Source organism: Syngnathus scovelli, chromosome 4 (assembly GCF_024217435.2).
Source record: "Syngnathus scovelli strain Florida chromosome 4, RoL_Ssco_1.2, whole genome shotgun sequence".
Lineage (NCBI taxonomy): Eukaryota > Metazoa > Chordata > Actinopteri > Syngnathiformes > Syngnathidae > Syngnathus > Syngnathus scovelli.
In genome coordinates, this window is record NC_090850.1 from 9,132,032 (window position 1) to 9,146,240 (window position 14,209).

The window sequence follows — 14,209 nt, forward strand, 5'->3', positions numbered from 1 at the left end:
ATTTAAACGAAATTCTTTGTCATGTTCAGTAGAGGGCGTCATTCATTTATTCTTAAAAGAGCAGAAAGGGTCATACACTGCCATTTGCGCTTAAATTTTTACGTGCCTTGCATGCACGCTTTTGAGATGAGGTTATTTTCCCATCCAGATTTCTGACACAACTAGAAATTTGTGTACAACCATCAGCAAGGCATGATTCTTATAATTCCCAAAATGTGCAATCTTCATGATTAGAAAATACATAATACTTAATATGTGAAAGCAACTTGCAATAGCGTGGTTCAGTTTGCTGGTCTAAGTCACATGTAAGCGTATATCTAGGTCAAAATAAAAAGTAGGAAATATCTTTGGGAAACATTTAATAACTTTGTTGCAGGCTGGATTTTGAAATTATCTGGTGGCCTTAATAGTGAGCTCAGTACAATCTGCAGGTAAGATTCAATGAAGGTCACTGTCGGTCAATGGGCACTATGAAGGTGGGCAGGAAAAGATCACCATTGCATTTTAATGCTCTGGTCCGAGACAAAAGATCGCTTTAAAAATTGATTTGCAGGAATGCAGGATTCTTACATTTCAATTCACAATGAGAAGCGGTTTGGATGGTGAATGAATGAAGTTCAGAGATCACCGACGCCGTCTCGTGGCCACAACTGTCAATTGCGCGTTGAGGCATCAATGGGAGGGAGGAGCGCCTAAACAATTGGTGCAAGTCATACAGTCACAGTGCAACAAAAAGTGACATTGATGAGCTTTGCAAATATTGTGCAAGCAAATCAAGACGAATCTTTAAAAAAAATGGCAAGTTAACTGGAGCTAAATATAGCTGCTTAATGCTGGAAGTGACATCTTATTTTAGATCAATAAAGTGTTTCACTTTGTAAGAAAAGACAGGGACACCTTTGTCAAATGTTACTTTAAAATGATTTTATTTATTAATACAGTGGTATACTTAAAATTGTGTTGCAGAGGAGGAAAATAATAATGAAATCAGCCACACGTGAAGAGCTATTATCCGATTAAAGCTGTGTTAAGTCTAAAAATAAGATGGTACTGGTGTGCCATATATCAGTAATTGTCTATTAGTACAAAAATACATTTAAGGGCACACAATACAGCATCCAGTAGTGAAAGGAACATTTTGGGAGTACAACTTTTGTTTTGAAGAAAAAAAAAAATTCAGCCCAAACACTTTCCTGATCCTTAAGTAGCCATAAAAAGACAATTTCTGATGGTAATTGAACGAGAATATGTTGGTAGAAAAGATGTCATGTATACTGTCGGGTTCAACATTTCAAGGCTCGAGGGTATAATCCAGAATACAAAGATGATCATATTTCCTTGTTACTCTTCCACTTTTTAAAATGTTTTCGCTACATTTTATACAAAAAGAAAGAATAAAAAAAGTTCATTTACAAACAAAAGAACCAAGGCAATATGCTAGCATTATTTACAGTCACTCTTCATCTTCTTGTGTTTGTTGTTGTAAGTAATGCATAGGAGTTAAAACCAACATACATTTGTTATCCAATCACAACCATTACTGTGTGCTGAATCCGAGTTTGCTTATACACTGGATTAACAAGAAGGGCAAACCAAACAACACAAGACAGATACTCATCATAAATTATTGTTTCCTTCATGAAAAGAGGTGAATGAGCTCCAGATAAGGCATCACTGCTTATTGTGTTTGAATGCAAGAGTGCAAAAAGAGACGACTGGAAACAAATGTGAGGAAGCAACGAAGGAGGCCACTGGACCTGAGTAGAACGACATGCATAGATCTCCCTCAGGCTGGAAGGAGTGAGAACAACTCAAGCTACAAGATCTCACCGGAAGAAAAGGCGCAACAGAGGAAGAATAAAGGTTAAACTGTGCTGCTTGGCTTTTAGATCCAGCTGACCTGCAAACTCCTTCGACTGCCTCGTCTGAGACTCAAACTTTCACCACATTCCCTCAAAGTGGAAGAATATGGATACATATTATATTCAGTCACCTCAACTGAAAAATAATAGGAGGTTGAATTCAGGACAAAAATGCATTATACATTTTAACTAGACTACTATATATACTGTATGCATATATAGCATAAATACACCGACACAGGTTTGTAAAATATGTTCGCTGGTGGCGCAAATTGGAAAACAATTCATCCATGTATACGCATATAAAAACTTTATTGTACTGTATGTATAGATAGCAATAATCTTCAGTGGGGTGGGGCGGGGTAGGGGGGGGCATGCATCAGTGTTTTTACTTCATCAAGACTTCATTTGACGGCAAAAGTTTGTTTCTTCAGCGCCTGGCCGTAAACAGCACTGACTGGATCTTCTTCACGTCACCGTCGGGAGTTGGAGAGTGCAGCTGTCAATGTGTATGTGTCCATGTTTATCCACTATGGATGCATATTTTGTAACATCCCACCTGCTGCCCCCCCACTTAAAAGTGGTCAATGAGCACAGAAACACAGTTGGCTCCCACCAGGTAGTTGGGGTCTCCAGGGAGAGACTTGTTCTGCCAGTTTTTTGGGTCACCTGAGAGGAATGGGAACAGATGGAGCAGATGGTGAGTTATAAGAGTCTTTTAGGTTCAATTAAGCTCTAATGGCTATATAAGCACTCTCTCTTCGGAGTTGGCTGTATGGAACAATAACTGTAGAATGAATCCATCAACTACTCAAGTGGAGTTGCAGAGCCTGATTGCATCTCCTGCCTGCCAGCCATATTTGGAGAGTACAAGACAGTGGCTCACATCCAAACACTGGAGACACTCGAGAACAGACAAATCATTTCATCTTTAATGAATGTCCCCCCCAGTCTATTGTTGACTCAAAATTCAACCTCAGTCACTATGACGACGGCGTACCGCAGTGTCAAGTCATCCAGAATTATCTGTAGCCTATTTCTGGAAAAGCATTTGTGAGTGAACCGTTTTGCATTTCTGCCTCATTTGTTACCTAACAGTGGTGCTTATTATCATAATAACCACAACTAGTTCTCAGCGGCTGTGTTAAACAACAGGAAATAAAAAAAGAAGAACATGACCACATCTAAATGACAACGTGACATAGTGTTGAACTACTGAGCTATTCGCTGCTCATGCACTATGTCCACTCTCCTGAAGTTCACTAGTTTTACATGGCCTGGAAAAAAAAGAAAGCGTGATCAGACAATAAGGCACAAGGAGGAGCATTCATTAGCTGCAGAGCGCTGTAAAGAAGGGCAAGAATAGTGGGGACACGATGTAAGGGGAAAGTCACAGAGGGGACACGAGCAGGCTGGAGAGTGGCCTTGCTTCGCAATAAGAGGATTAGCACGCAGCCTGATAATCCTTCTCCTATTCAGCGCGACAACAGAGCAAAGCAGCATCTCATTCATTCTCATTCTTAAAATGAGGCTAATTAACTAACAACGGCCAAAATTACCACTCTTCGTGAAGTAACTCTGATTTCTTTGCAGGAGTTGAGCTTTTTACTTTGCTATAATTTGGCTTCTGCACACTGCGCTTCTAATGAACTACAGGTCTTTATTTATGGATATTTGTAGCTCCTGGAAAGGTAAATGACAGACTATAAAAAAAAAAGGGGGTTTGGAAACAAGCACAAAAAATTGACATTCAAGGGAGGAATTTCCAAACCCTATCTTACCTTATCTATGCATCGCGACATACTATATCCTATCCTACAACAACTATTAATTTTCTGTATCGTTTATCCTCATTAGGGCCAAGGGAGGAATGGTCGTCAAATTTAATTAAGAGAACTATAAAGGCAGGTCTTATGGCCAGGATTTGGGTGGCTGTGTGAGAGGAAAGAAACAAGAACATGCAGTTTTTATATCACATACACACACACATGCTCGCATGCACGTACACTGTATATATTAGGGAGTAGCAAGTACCGATACCAGCCTTATTTCAAGGTTCTGGCCACCTTCTTGTGACAGTTTTACAATCACGAATTAGAAGATTAAAAATTGGTCATTAAATTAACGCAATTTTCAGAAGAATTGCAGCATTGGCATATATAGGTCTTTCTTTGAAACTTCATTGTCAATACATCATTGTTTTCTGGTGAAAATGTTTTATGTATCAAAAGTCTATACTATCATTGGTATCAGTCTGAGAAAGTGGTATTGAGTATCCATTTATAATGTATGTGGTGTGTGCATGTAGGTATAATAAAAGTCAAGTCAATTTGCTCCTGCATGCATATATATTAGGAAAACCAGTGAGGTTGATTTATATTTAAGCCCATAAAAATAAGTAGACCTACTAATTATCTTCATTACAATAAAAAAATAAAAGGATTTGACATAAAACCAATGATTAGTAAATGACTTGCAATATATAATAATAAATGAATAATGAAAACGGACTTTGATGTGACAAAGATAGACAAGTTGGCAATTAGAGAAAATGAGTGATAAAAAGTGAAATGGGTTCAACTAAAGCCATAATGATACTGTATGTAAATGAAAGGCAAGATTTATTTCCCCGTAGACTGATTCTTTTTCCAAAATCTCACCAAACATTGGTGAGAAAAATACAAATAATAATAATCACAACTAAGGGGAAATGATTCAAGTGACCCCAACAGTCAAATAGTCACAGAGCCAGCCCAAATGACCCCAGAAGAACTGAGAGAACACAGCATACCCGACGAGGAGTCGGAGGATTTTAGAGCAAAAGACCAACCATCAGGGGTCATTGACGCACAGTGAGGTAAGCGCAGCTCCACAGGCTTCAAAAACTTGAGGCCGTGAGGTCCACACATCACCAGAGGGCTCAGCAAAGTCTCCCCTGGAAATGACAGAGGAGAAAAAAACAATAACTCATTTTTAACAATTATTATCTAATAATTCAGACATCAGAAGATAAATGTTCACTTATTGAACTGAACAGAAAGGTAAAAACAGTTTGCACCACCCAAATGATTGACATCCACAAATTAGATTGAATGAAATTCTGCTGGTATTTTAAAATGATCCCACACATGCATACATTCATATAAGCATTACAAATGTATGAGTACAGGGGTAACTCATGGAATGACAAAAGGTGATCAAATATTTTACGACAGACTGCTTATATGACAAACGACAATGCAATGATGAACAGAAACAAAGAGCGCAAGAGTGACTACAATCTTTTTCATTTTGTGACAATGCTACCTTTCTCCTTGTCAAGTGGAGGCAGGATGCTGTTATCTCGGCAGACCTTGAAGTAGATCTCCTGCTCTATGCCTTCAGGAATGGCACCCTGAGGGATAATGATGCTGACGCCCGTCTCGATGGAGCTCAGGACACCACCGTTGCTGTTGAAGATACCCCGGGCAGTCGCGACCACAGTGTGGCCCTCATCCTCATCGTCGTCATCCTCCAGGGCAGTGGGGCTGGAAGGCAGAAACGTTTGTCTCCAATGGAATACATTTGATTCCATCAACGAATGATGTGATTGGTTACCTCACGGGAATGGCCTTGGGCACAGCGTTGACATTGTTGTGCTGATACTTAGAGCGATGGTCCATTGTACGAGTGAATGTATCTAGGCCACTGTCATGGTCTGCGTTGTGGGACTGGGAGGGCTTTGCTGGGCTTGCACTTTGACCCTGTTCAAAACCAAAGTGCTCTATTATGTACTTCACCCATACTGTATATTAATGATGGGCAAATGAAGCTTCAAGATGAACCCGTTGTTGTGTTTACTTAGACCTCTAGAGGAAAGCCCACCGACTTGCCATTTCTTAAAACCCTCACTTTAAACCAACATTGCCATCTAGAGGAGTCAAAGAATACAACAACTGGTTCATGAAGCTTCATTTTCCCATCACTACCGGATAGTACATAAACTTTTTCCTGAACAAATACAGCTACGTGTAAAAGACATTATTTCTAGAAATAAAATACACATTTTAGCAAGGGGTAAAGCAAAGGAGAAACATTCACATTCACACTGAGTGGTAATTGAAGCCGTACTGCAGTTTGATGGGTGAGCAGACATTCCACTGAAGTCACTTGAACTTTCAACACACTAACAACATTAGTCACACTTGTTGAAAGGCTGCTTACCTTTGAGGCCATATCTGGCTTGTCATTGGGCAGAAGGTTGTGGTTGAATTTGGGACTGTCAAACTTGCGTTCAAAAGGTCTGGCAGACGCTGTGTAGGGTTTGGGCAAATAGCGGTTGTAGCTTGATGCTGGTGGAGCCCCGCCGCTGCTGAAAGTTTTCAGAAGCTTTTCACTTGTGCCATTCACTGGAGACTTCTCAGGAAAACCTTTGAGAGGCAGCAAGTTGGTATGGACAGTGTCCTCTCTGGAAGGAGGCTTGGCTGAGGGACAGTTATTAGAGTTACTCTCATTACCCATTCGAAAATGCTAAAACGTGTGTGCGTGTGTTTTATATGAAACTGGCAGGATGTGTGTCATACCTTCAGTTAAGGGCTTGGGAAGTGTGGCTGGTGGCAAAGTTGGTGTCAACTGGGGTACTGGTTCATATCTTTTCTCTGCTGTACTTGGTTTCTCCACTGATTCTGTTCTGTAAACATAGAGAAAACCATCAAATTAAAGAAAACTCAATGAACATTCAACTTGGACATAAAAATGGAGATTGAAAGTGAAATGGATATCTGAGTGATGGATACCGAACCCTGCTATAAAATAGCTTCCATAAATGTGGTGTAAAAGTTAGACTGTAAAAAAAACATTACCAAGAACAAAAAGACAAAACTCAACAAAGAACTAGCAAGGGTAGGATTTTTTTTTTTGCACGTTATACGTCATTAAAATTTGCGAAATCCCAGTCTAATTTGTAAATACCCGTGACATTGCCTGTAAATCTGGTGTGATGGGTAAAAGCTTTTGAACAAATGGGGTCAAAATCACAATGCTCCTTTGAAAATTACCTGGAGAAGTTGTGCGTTGTTTGTGCTTGAGTTTGAGGTTTGGCAGGGCCAGTCTGAAGTCTGTCAAAGTAAGAGAGCTGTTTCCTATAGTAGTCCTCATCCTCATCTGGGTCATAATGGTTGGCACGCACAATGTCATCAGCCGCTTTGGACTGAGGCTTCTGAGGCTCTGGGACTCTAAGTGGGTAAAAAATGCAAAGAATAAGACAAAGAATGCAAGGAATTCAATTAAAATGAGTCAAGTTGGGCATAATAATTACAGGTCTTTCAAGTATTACCCTGCAATCTCAGCGTGCCAAAGCATGAAAAACAAAGCTTACCTAAAGCTCTTTTCTGAGTCCAGGTTGCTCAAAGAATTAGCTTTTGGGATGATTCCCCCTGCTTTCAAGGGCAAATCTGCAGCCTAAGTTAGCAACACAAAAGGCCATACATGTCACATGTATGTATATTTGCTACAGTAGATGTTCCCAATGAATAGAAAGAAAGCCACAAAAAGTTTACCTTGTTTGCAGATGGATCCACCGTCTCTCTGGCTCGGTCCACAGACACCGAACGTTTGTTTTCAAACATCTTGACTCTCGTTAGAACAGACTGTGGTTGCATGGCAGGGTCATCCTCGCGCATCTCTTTTCTGGCAGTGTCGGGCTTTGAAATGTCTGTAGTGGCAAATGAGTTGACCTCCGCTTTTGGAGGCGATGTGGGGCTGGTGTCAGAGTTTACAGGAGCTGCGTCATACGGCTGAGGTTTGTAGCCTTTTACGTGCTGTGTTGGTCCCTGGTTGTAGGAAGGCCGTTGGCCGCTGGGAGAGCGGACAGCCGGAAAGTGTTGAGAATCTTGGTTGTAGTGGAGGTCTGGAGAAAGCGGTGGGGGGTCATCGTAACGGGCGGGCCCAGGAACTGTGGGTTTACCATAGCGAGGCCGTCCGTCGAATCCCTGCTGAGGCGGCGGCTCATCAAAACGGAGTGGAGGGGTGTACTGAGACTCGGGGCCATCGCTGTATGGCAGGCGTGGATCGTAGCCCTGTGAGTCGGCAGTCGAGTGTGTGTGGACGTAAGGGTTCCACTGTTGCTGGTCGTAGAGAGGCACACTGTTCTCAAAGGGCGGAGAGTCATAGTTTCTATACTTTGGTTCTACGTAACCACTTCCACTGTTGACATCAAACCGACTCGGTGGGTGGTCATAATCTCTGTATGGTTGCTGATCAGGGTGGTATCCCTGTTGAGGGTTATAATTCCCAGGTTTCAATCCAGGACCGGGTCTCCCCGTGCTGTCTGGGCTATAGGGAGCCTTTTGAAACATCTACAAATACACAACAAAGAATACGGTTAGCGGCATCACAGAATCCACCGACGTACTACACAATTCATTATAATATGAAAGGATGCAGTAAATGAAAATATTAAAAGTAATTTCTGAAATTAATGACAGAAGGAGGAAAAAATTGGGGAAAGACCTGCAATAGAGAAACTGAGAGGGAGGGGTTACTTGTCAGATAATGTATTAAAACAGAAATCACTGTCCTTTCAAATTAAGCACTTACTGAAGGCAATTGAAATTATATAGCAAACCAAATACTGTAGTACATAACAATGGGATACATTTTTAGCCCAAACCTTTCCAGATTGACATTGTATTATAGTATTTGTAGTTGTTATAGACCAACCTGGCTTAATATTGCAATAATTTGATATAATTTGGGAAAATGACACCCACTGTTTTACAATAACATTTAACATAACTTGCACATAAAAAAATGCACACATTTCAAAGCCTGGTATTTAAGAAGCAACTGTTAATTTTCCAGCCAAATCTGAAATCTCTCACCCAAGCTTTTAATAGACGATTGTTGCACTAAACACTAAAATTGTAGATGCAGCGGTTGGAAAATCAACGGCTACTTTTACAAAATCAATGGCTCTGCTTTATCAGCATTAGGAAAATACAGCACAGAGATCTACTTCTAGTGGCCATGCAAAGAGGGTCAACAACAGTGAGTGCTGTGAGACATTCGCTACATCATCTAACACTCATTGTTGCTTAAACAGCATTTGCTTACACATGCACAAATGTAAACGCACGCACGTTCACACACAAAATTCAAAGTCTTCTGGGCAGCACGGTGGTCAGCGGACATGCAAGGGGGCGGGTCACAAAGTAGAGACAGATAAGCGTGGCGGCAGGAAGTAGGCAGGTAGACAGGCAGCAGCAGCAGCACAGGCGGTCAGTTGGGTCATATCGAGCTGAGCTGGACCCAGTCACGGAGCATCCAGAGGCAGGTCAGTGGGATACCTTTGCTTCTGAACTGGCCAGTCCAGACTGTCTTGGATCTGATGTGACACTCTCAGGGGCTAGCTCAGGCGTGGGCCTCTTTAGTGAGCCAGCCTCTGGGTTGGGGCTTGGTAGCCTGTGGTGAGCTCCAGGAGCCTCGCCGGGGCTCGGGCCCCCTACAGTTTTTACGGCAGGGGTCACTGTCTCAGCCAGGGGCTCAGGGAGCTGGGGGTTGCTAGGGATGGCAGTGGCTTCTGCTTTCTGTGAAGTGGTTCAAAAATGTTTAATAACACGTGCTGACACTACTGTGCAGTGCAAACCAGTGTTAGTGTGGTCATGGCCTCTTTATAAGCTAGCTTGCTCCTAGTTTGTGTTTTACGGTTTACACTGATTCAAACAGCCAATCACCTTGCCTTCACACTTAGTTATAGCCATGTTAGGAATTAGGACACATTTTCAATGTTCGAATACACTAAGTTTGGCTTTAATTCTATGGTAACAATACAGTAACGTATCCTTGTCCCTTTTTATACTTATTTAACAGATACTGTAATGACAAACGCTTTGATTTTGGGAATCTGTGATAAATACATTTCACAGCAACGTTCGAGTTACACAGTTTGGGTTTTTTTTCCAACATGCACACAATACTTTCTGGTATCAACACAGTACCAACCACAAGTGTAACAAGAGTAGGAAGTGCACATAGGTGAGTACTGTTACAGACAATTGGACAAATATAGGCTTGTTTTCCTAGTGAGATCAGTAACAGTCATATAACACGTGGGACAACTCTTGGTAATACAGAATACAAGAGGAAAAGTGCATATTAGGCTCTAAGGTTCTAAAATGTAACACACACACACACACAAAGATTAGTCAACACGCACACACGAAAAGGTTAAATGACTACTGTGGTGGTAATAGATTTTGTGTAATATTTTTGTATAGTATGGTGATAAATACCTGACCTCCAAAGGTTTAACTTTCACACTGATATTGCATTGGAACAATAAAAGCACACAATAACTGTAAAAATAAACAAGAGCCTTCAATAGCGCCTCCAGAACACCCTTCGTACGCACACCACGTCCTCCAGACAACAGGGAAGACGCACAGCTCTCAGAAACGCTACCTGCTGCGGCGCCGGGGCCTTGAAACCAGCCGGGTCGATGCGGTTCAGGGGGTCCGACTGCAACGCGTGCTGGTAGCCGGGGTAGCCAGGTGGTTCCTGGATGACGGGCGGGTCCTCGCGGACAGGCTCAGAGGAGCGGGTGATGGCAGGCCCCGTCGGAGGACCCACATCGTCATTCAGCGTTTCGTCCAGCTCCTGGTCGGTGTAGGCTCCGCCCTCCGTGTCCGTGTCCTCGTAGTCAGAGGTGTGGCGGCTGTCGGTGCTGTACATGGAATACTCACTGCCCGGTGCCGATAGGTAGGACAGACGGTCATCGTGGATATCCAGACCATCCTCTGCTGCCCCGTCAGCCTGTGACACATTGAACAAAAGAGGAATGGCACACTTGCTGTAAGATCACTTTACATTAATGCAAGTTTTGAATCTTCTCACCGCCATTAAAAGACACATTTGTGTTGTCACTGTATTCCAATGTGGTGTGAAAATGACAATTCTTGATGAACCGTAGCGTGATGCACGGTCACCTCCTGAACTGTATTGTTTGTTGAAAACATGGCTTGTATGTGCTTTACCTTGCCCTCTGAAACCCACACCAGCTGGTTTTGCTGCTGCTGAATTGTTTCCTTGAGTGCTCCAAACCATCCATCGTTCATGTTGTTCAAGTTTATAGTTGCTGAACACACAAAAAGCAGCAGAGGCAAAAAATTCATTTCATTTCAAATCTACGGTTTCTTCAAAAGCCTGGGCAGGAGACGTGCCTTGGCAGAAAAAGCAAATGCTAGAGGAGCAGCAAGTTGCTGCAAGACGTCACCGCTGAGCAATACCTCTAAGACTGAGTGTCGTGATGCCAACACAGCAGCCCATGAAATGTACATAAATTTACTCCTGTAAAATGTTACAATTTCCCTTCCCTTTGAAGAACACACATTATTAATATTTCCCCAGAGGAACTCACTAGTGAAAAGATGGTGATTGTTCTTCCTCAATTTTAGGGCTCGTTCATAGAGTTTCCTGGCACTCTTCCGAGACTCTGGGCAGAGTCTGGTTCTCATGTTCTTGACACCTTGCTTTGTGTCAGGGTTGAGAAACACCACAATGGGATACCACTGCGCGTAGTTCAAGCGGTCCACTGCATTTGGAGTGATGTCCAGCACGGCATGCTTGTCCTTATAAAAACATCAAATCAATAATAATATTTTCCCACATATTTTTCTATTTTCAAAACACGTACATGAGAGTTTCTTGAAATTGAACTAGCACTCAAAGAGAGCTCTTAAAATTACAGTTCACCTATTCACGTCTAGTTAGTGTATTCCACTAGAGGGCAGCAGTGAAATGCTAATAATAGAGCAATCAAATGTCATTGACTGGTTTTAGATCAGAACGCTCTCTCACCCGATCAATAATCTGTTTGATGGTGTGCAGGCGAATGATGCCAGAGCTTTTGTGGTCAGTTCCGGCATCCCTTGGTTCACTTTCTGTAAAAGGCAAAGAGACACTGTAACCATGTCACATCAACACAAAAGATAAACAGTCAAGGCAGGCAGTGCCCATATTAGTCATCCTTGTGGCATGCGGTTGTCGACTCCCATAAAAAGAACTGTAAAATACAGAACAATCATCTCTGTACAGGAGAGGACAAGTGTTTATGAAAACAGATGTCAAGACAAAATAAGGATGGCAGCCAATTCATGCAATAGCCATTAGATGTTTTGGATAGATGAATGAAAATGACAAATGGTTTCTGGTGACTTGTGTACGTGCAAATGCAAATAAGGTGAACGAAAAACCCAGTAGTGTGTTTTGTGAGAAACACTGCTATGAAATAAAGAAGCAGGAGGGTCATTTGGCATTAATGACAATACATAGTCACTGTAAACTGCAGAAATGTGTCGTTTATGATTCACATAAATATAAGAAATTATGTTCTGCCTGGAAACACAAGGTACTAAAAGGGTGGTTTTCTCATGACGACGCTAAGTATACTGACTCATAAAACACGGTACACAAAAGATTTTTAATAAACTATGGAGCTCTAATGGGGTCTTTGACTATCACTACACAACCAGTTTACAAAAGAGAAGTCAGATATTCTACAGATATTCAAAAAAACACCTCTAATGGCGCATAAATAATGGCGAGATGCCTTTTTCTTAACTCAAAACACAGTGAAGTTAGAAGATTCTGATTTCAGTGTGCATTGTGTGACTTCAGAGGTCCTCAGACATCACAGCACTGTTTGAAGTGTCACAATAGCTGAACTTATATACCGATGGAAATGAAGCAAAATGGATCTTTTTTTAATGTATGTTGAACTGCTGTCAAATAACTTGTTTCCTTTTAATGGTGAGATTGTGCCAAAAACAAAAGTAAATTGGTTTAATTCCAAATATTTTTAGCTCAACTTGATAAACATCATCAATTAGTAAACAGAGAGTGTGTATCATTTAGTGACATCTAGTGTTGAATTAATAGAATGCAATGACCTAAATTCAAAGCGCAGGCATTTTGAAGCACGCGCACTACGGTGCCACCGAAAGAACATATGTCACAAGCCTACCACAATGTCTTCAGGATAGGTGCAAGCAAAATGTCATCACACAATGACGTCTAGTATTCTCATAAGTGATGAACTAAGTGCATTGCATTTGTTACTTGCTGCAGTCACTGATTCAGAAAATTTTGGGATTCGCTGTGTTTGTCCCCTACGACAATCGGTAGCAGAAAAATGGCAACAATGTTAGCGTCTTGTACGGTATGTAATATAATTAGAGATTACCAGACCAACAATGATATAGATGTATGTTTATGTGGTAGAACATTTATTAAACCGAAATTGATAGTGGGTTTTTAAAACGATTGAACATTAATAAATTAGATTTGCATAGATTAGATTTGCAATGTAACTGTGTGGCTGCAAAACTGATGAATCTTGCAAGTCCCAGGGCATATTAAGATGCAACTACCCTTTCACATGAGAATGCCACTCCATTTCCCCCCAAATATTCTTGTAATTAGATTAATGCAACTTCAGTAACAATATTACAAGTGCAAATCCATCCATCTTGCCAATTTTGTGTCATGCCACACTGTAGCTAAACCCTAAGAGGAACGGTAGAAAACTGATGCATATGAGTGAAATATCTTTGTTTGGTTTGTAATGTTTGGTCATGGCGAATCATCGGCAGGTGGAGAGAGGCCCAGGAGACCTCTTAAAGGGACTTTAGAACTATACCTCAGCTCATACAGTCTTCAAGATTGTAAGTTAAGGTAATATGAGCTATTAGTTAGTGTATTACTTTTTGTTAGTGGCACGTTTCCCATAGTCCCGCAATTATTGTTTTACCAAGTTCCTAAACGAATTGATGGTGTCCTACAGATCTAAAAGCAAGCAATCCATTTACAAAATGCTTGCTGATTAATTATCGGCCATTCTTTAAATCAAATAAAACAAAAGTAAGTTGATGCACTCAATGACATACTTTCTCCTCCTTGTTGTTGCTGTGTTTCTGAAAAGAAAATACAGTTACACAAAGATCACTAGAGTTACGAAGACACAAATCAAGAAATGGAATCATTTCTTATAGCGGTTTGAGTTAGGTATGGTTCTAGCTTTGCTCACTTGGAAGTCAAAGCACACAAATTTTTATGACACATATCAAAAACATTACACGTTAAAGGGGGTGAGGATGCTTACTTATGTTGATTTAAATGTTGAAAAAATGACAGCTACACGTGAGAAAAAACAATGAACAAAAAATGCCACAAAAACAAGACCTGGTGATGACCACAGGGTTAAAACATGAGGGAAAAAAAATATTCTGTAAAGAATATGATCAACGTCGAGATAGTAATTGACAGTATAGGAATAATTATTCTAACAAAAAAATGTACATTACAAATATATT

At 41.0% G+C, this 14,209-nt stretch overlaps 1 protein-coding gene across 11 annotated transcripts in view; it reads right to left on the minus strand.

Moving 5' to 3' along the window:
* Positions 1-898: 898 nt before the first annotated feature.
* Positions 899-14,209, minus strand: part of tjp1a (tight junction protein 1a) — an 80,058-nt gene continuing 66,747 nt past the window's right edge. For 4 of the 11 annotated variants that reach the window (XM_049717893.2, XM_049717892.2, XM_049717899.1 and 1 more), the window contains 15 exons: positions 13,784-13,810; positions 11,697-11,779; positions 11,257-11,467; positions 10,874-10,974; positions 10,302-10,652; positions 9,188-9,427; positions 7,400-8,197; positions 7,219-7,301; positions 6,899-7,075; positions 6,425-6,531; positions 6,066-6,325; positions 5,460-5,605; positions 5,169-5,389; positions 4,654-4,797; positions 899-2,531 (listed from right to left, as the gene is read on the minus strand). In XM_049717893.2, the coding sequence (XP_049573850.1) occupies positions 2,437-2,531; positions 4,654-4,797; positions 5,169-5,389; positions 5,460-5,605; positions 6,066-6,325; positions 6,425-6,531; positions 6,899-7,075; positions 7,219-7,301; positions 7,400-8,197; positions 9,188-9,427; positions 10,302-10,652; positions 10,874-10,974; positions 11,257-11,467; positions 11,697-11,779; positions 13,784-13,810 (3,044 nt within the window). In that variant the 3' untranslated portion in view covers positions 899-2,436. The remainder of the gene's footprint in view (positions 2,532-4,653; positions 4,798-5,168; positions 5,390-5,459; positions 5,606-6,065; positions 6,326-6,424; positions 6,532-6,898; positions 7,076-7,218; positions 7,302-7,399; positions 8,198-9,187; positions 9,428-10,301; positions 10,653-10,873; positions 10,975-11,256; positions 11,468-11,696; positions 11,780-13,783; positions 13,811-14,209) is intronic. The other 7 variants (XM_049717895.2, XM_049717894.2, XM_049717897.2 and 4 more) reach the window with 6 other exon arrangements.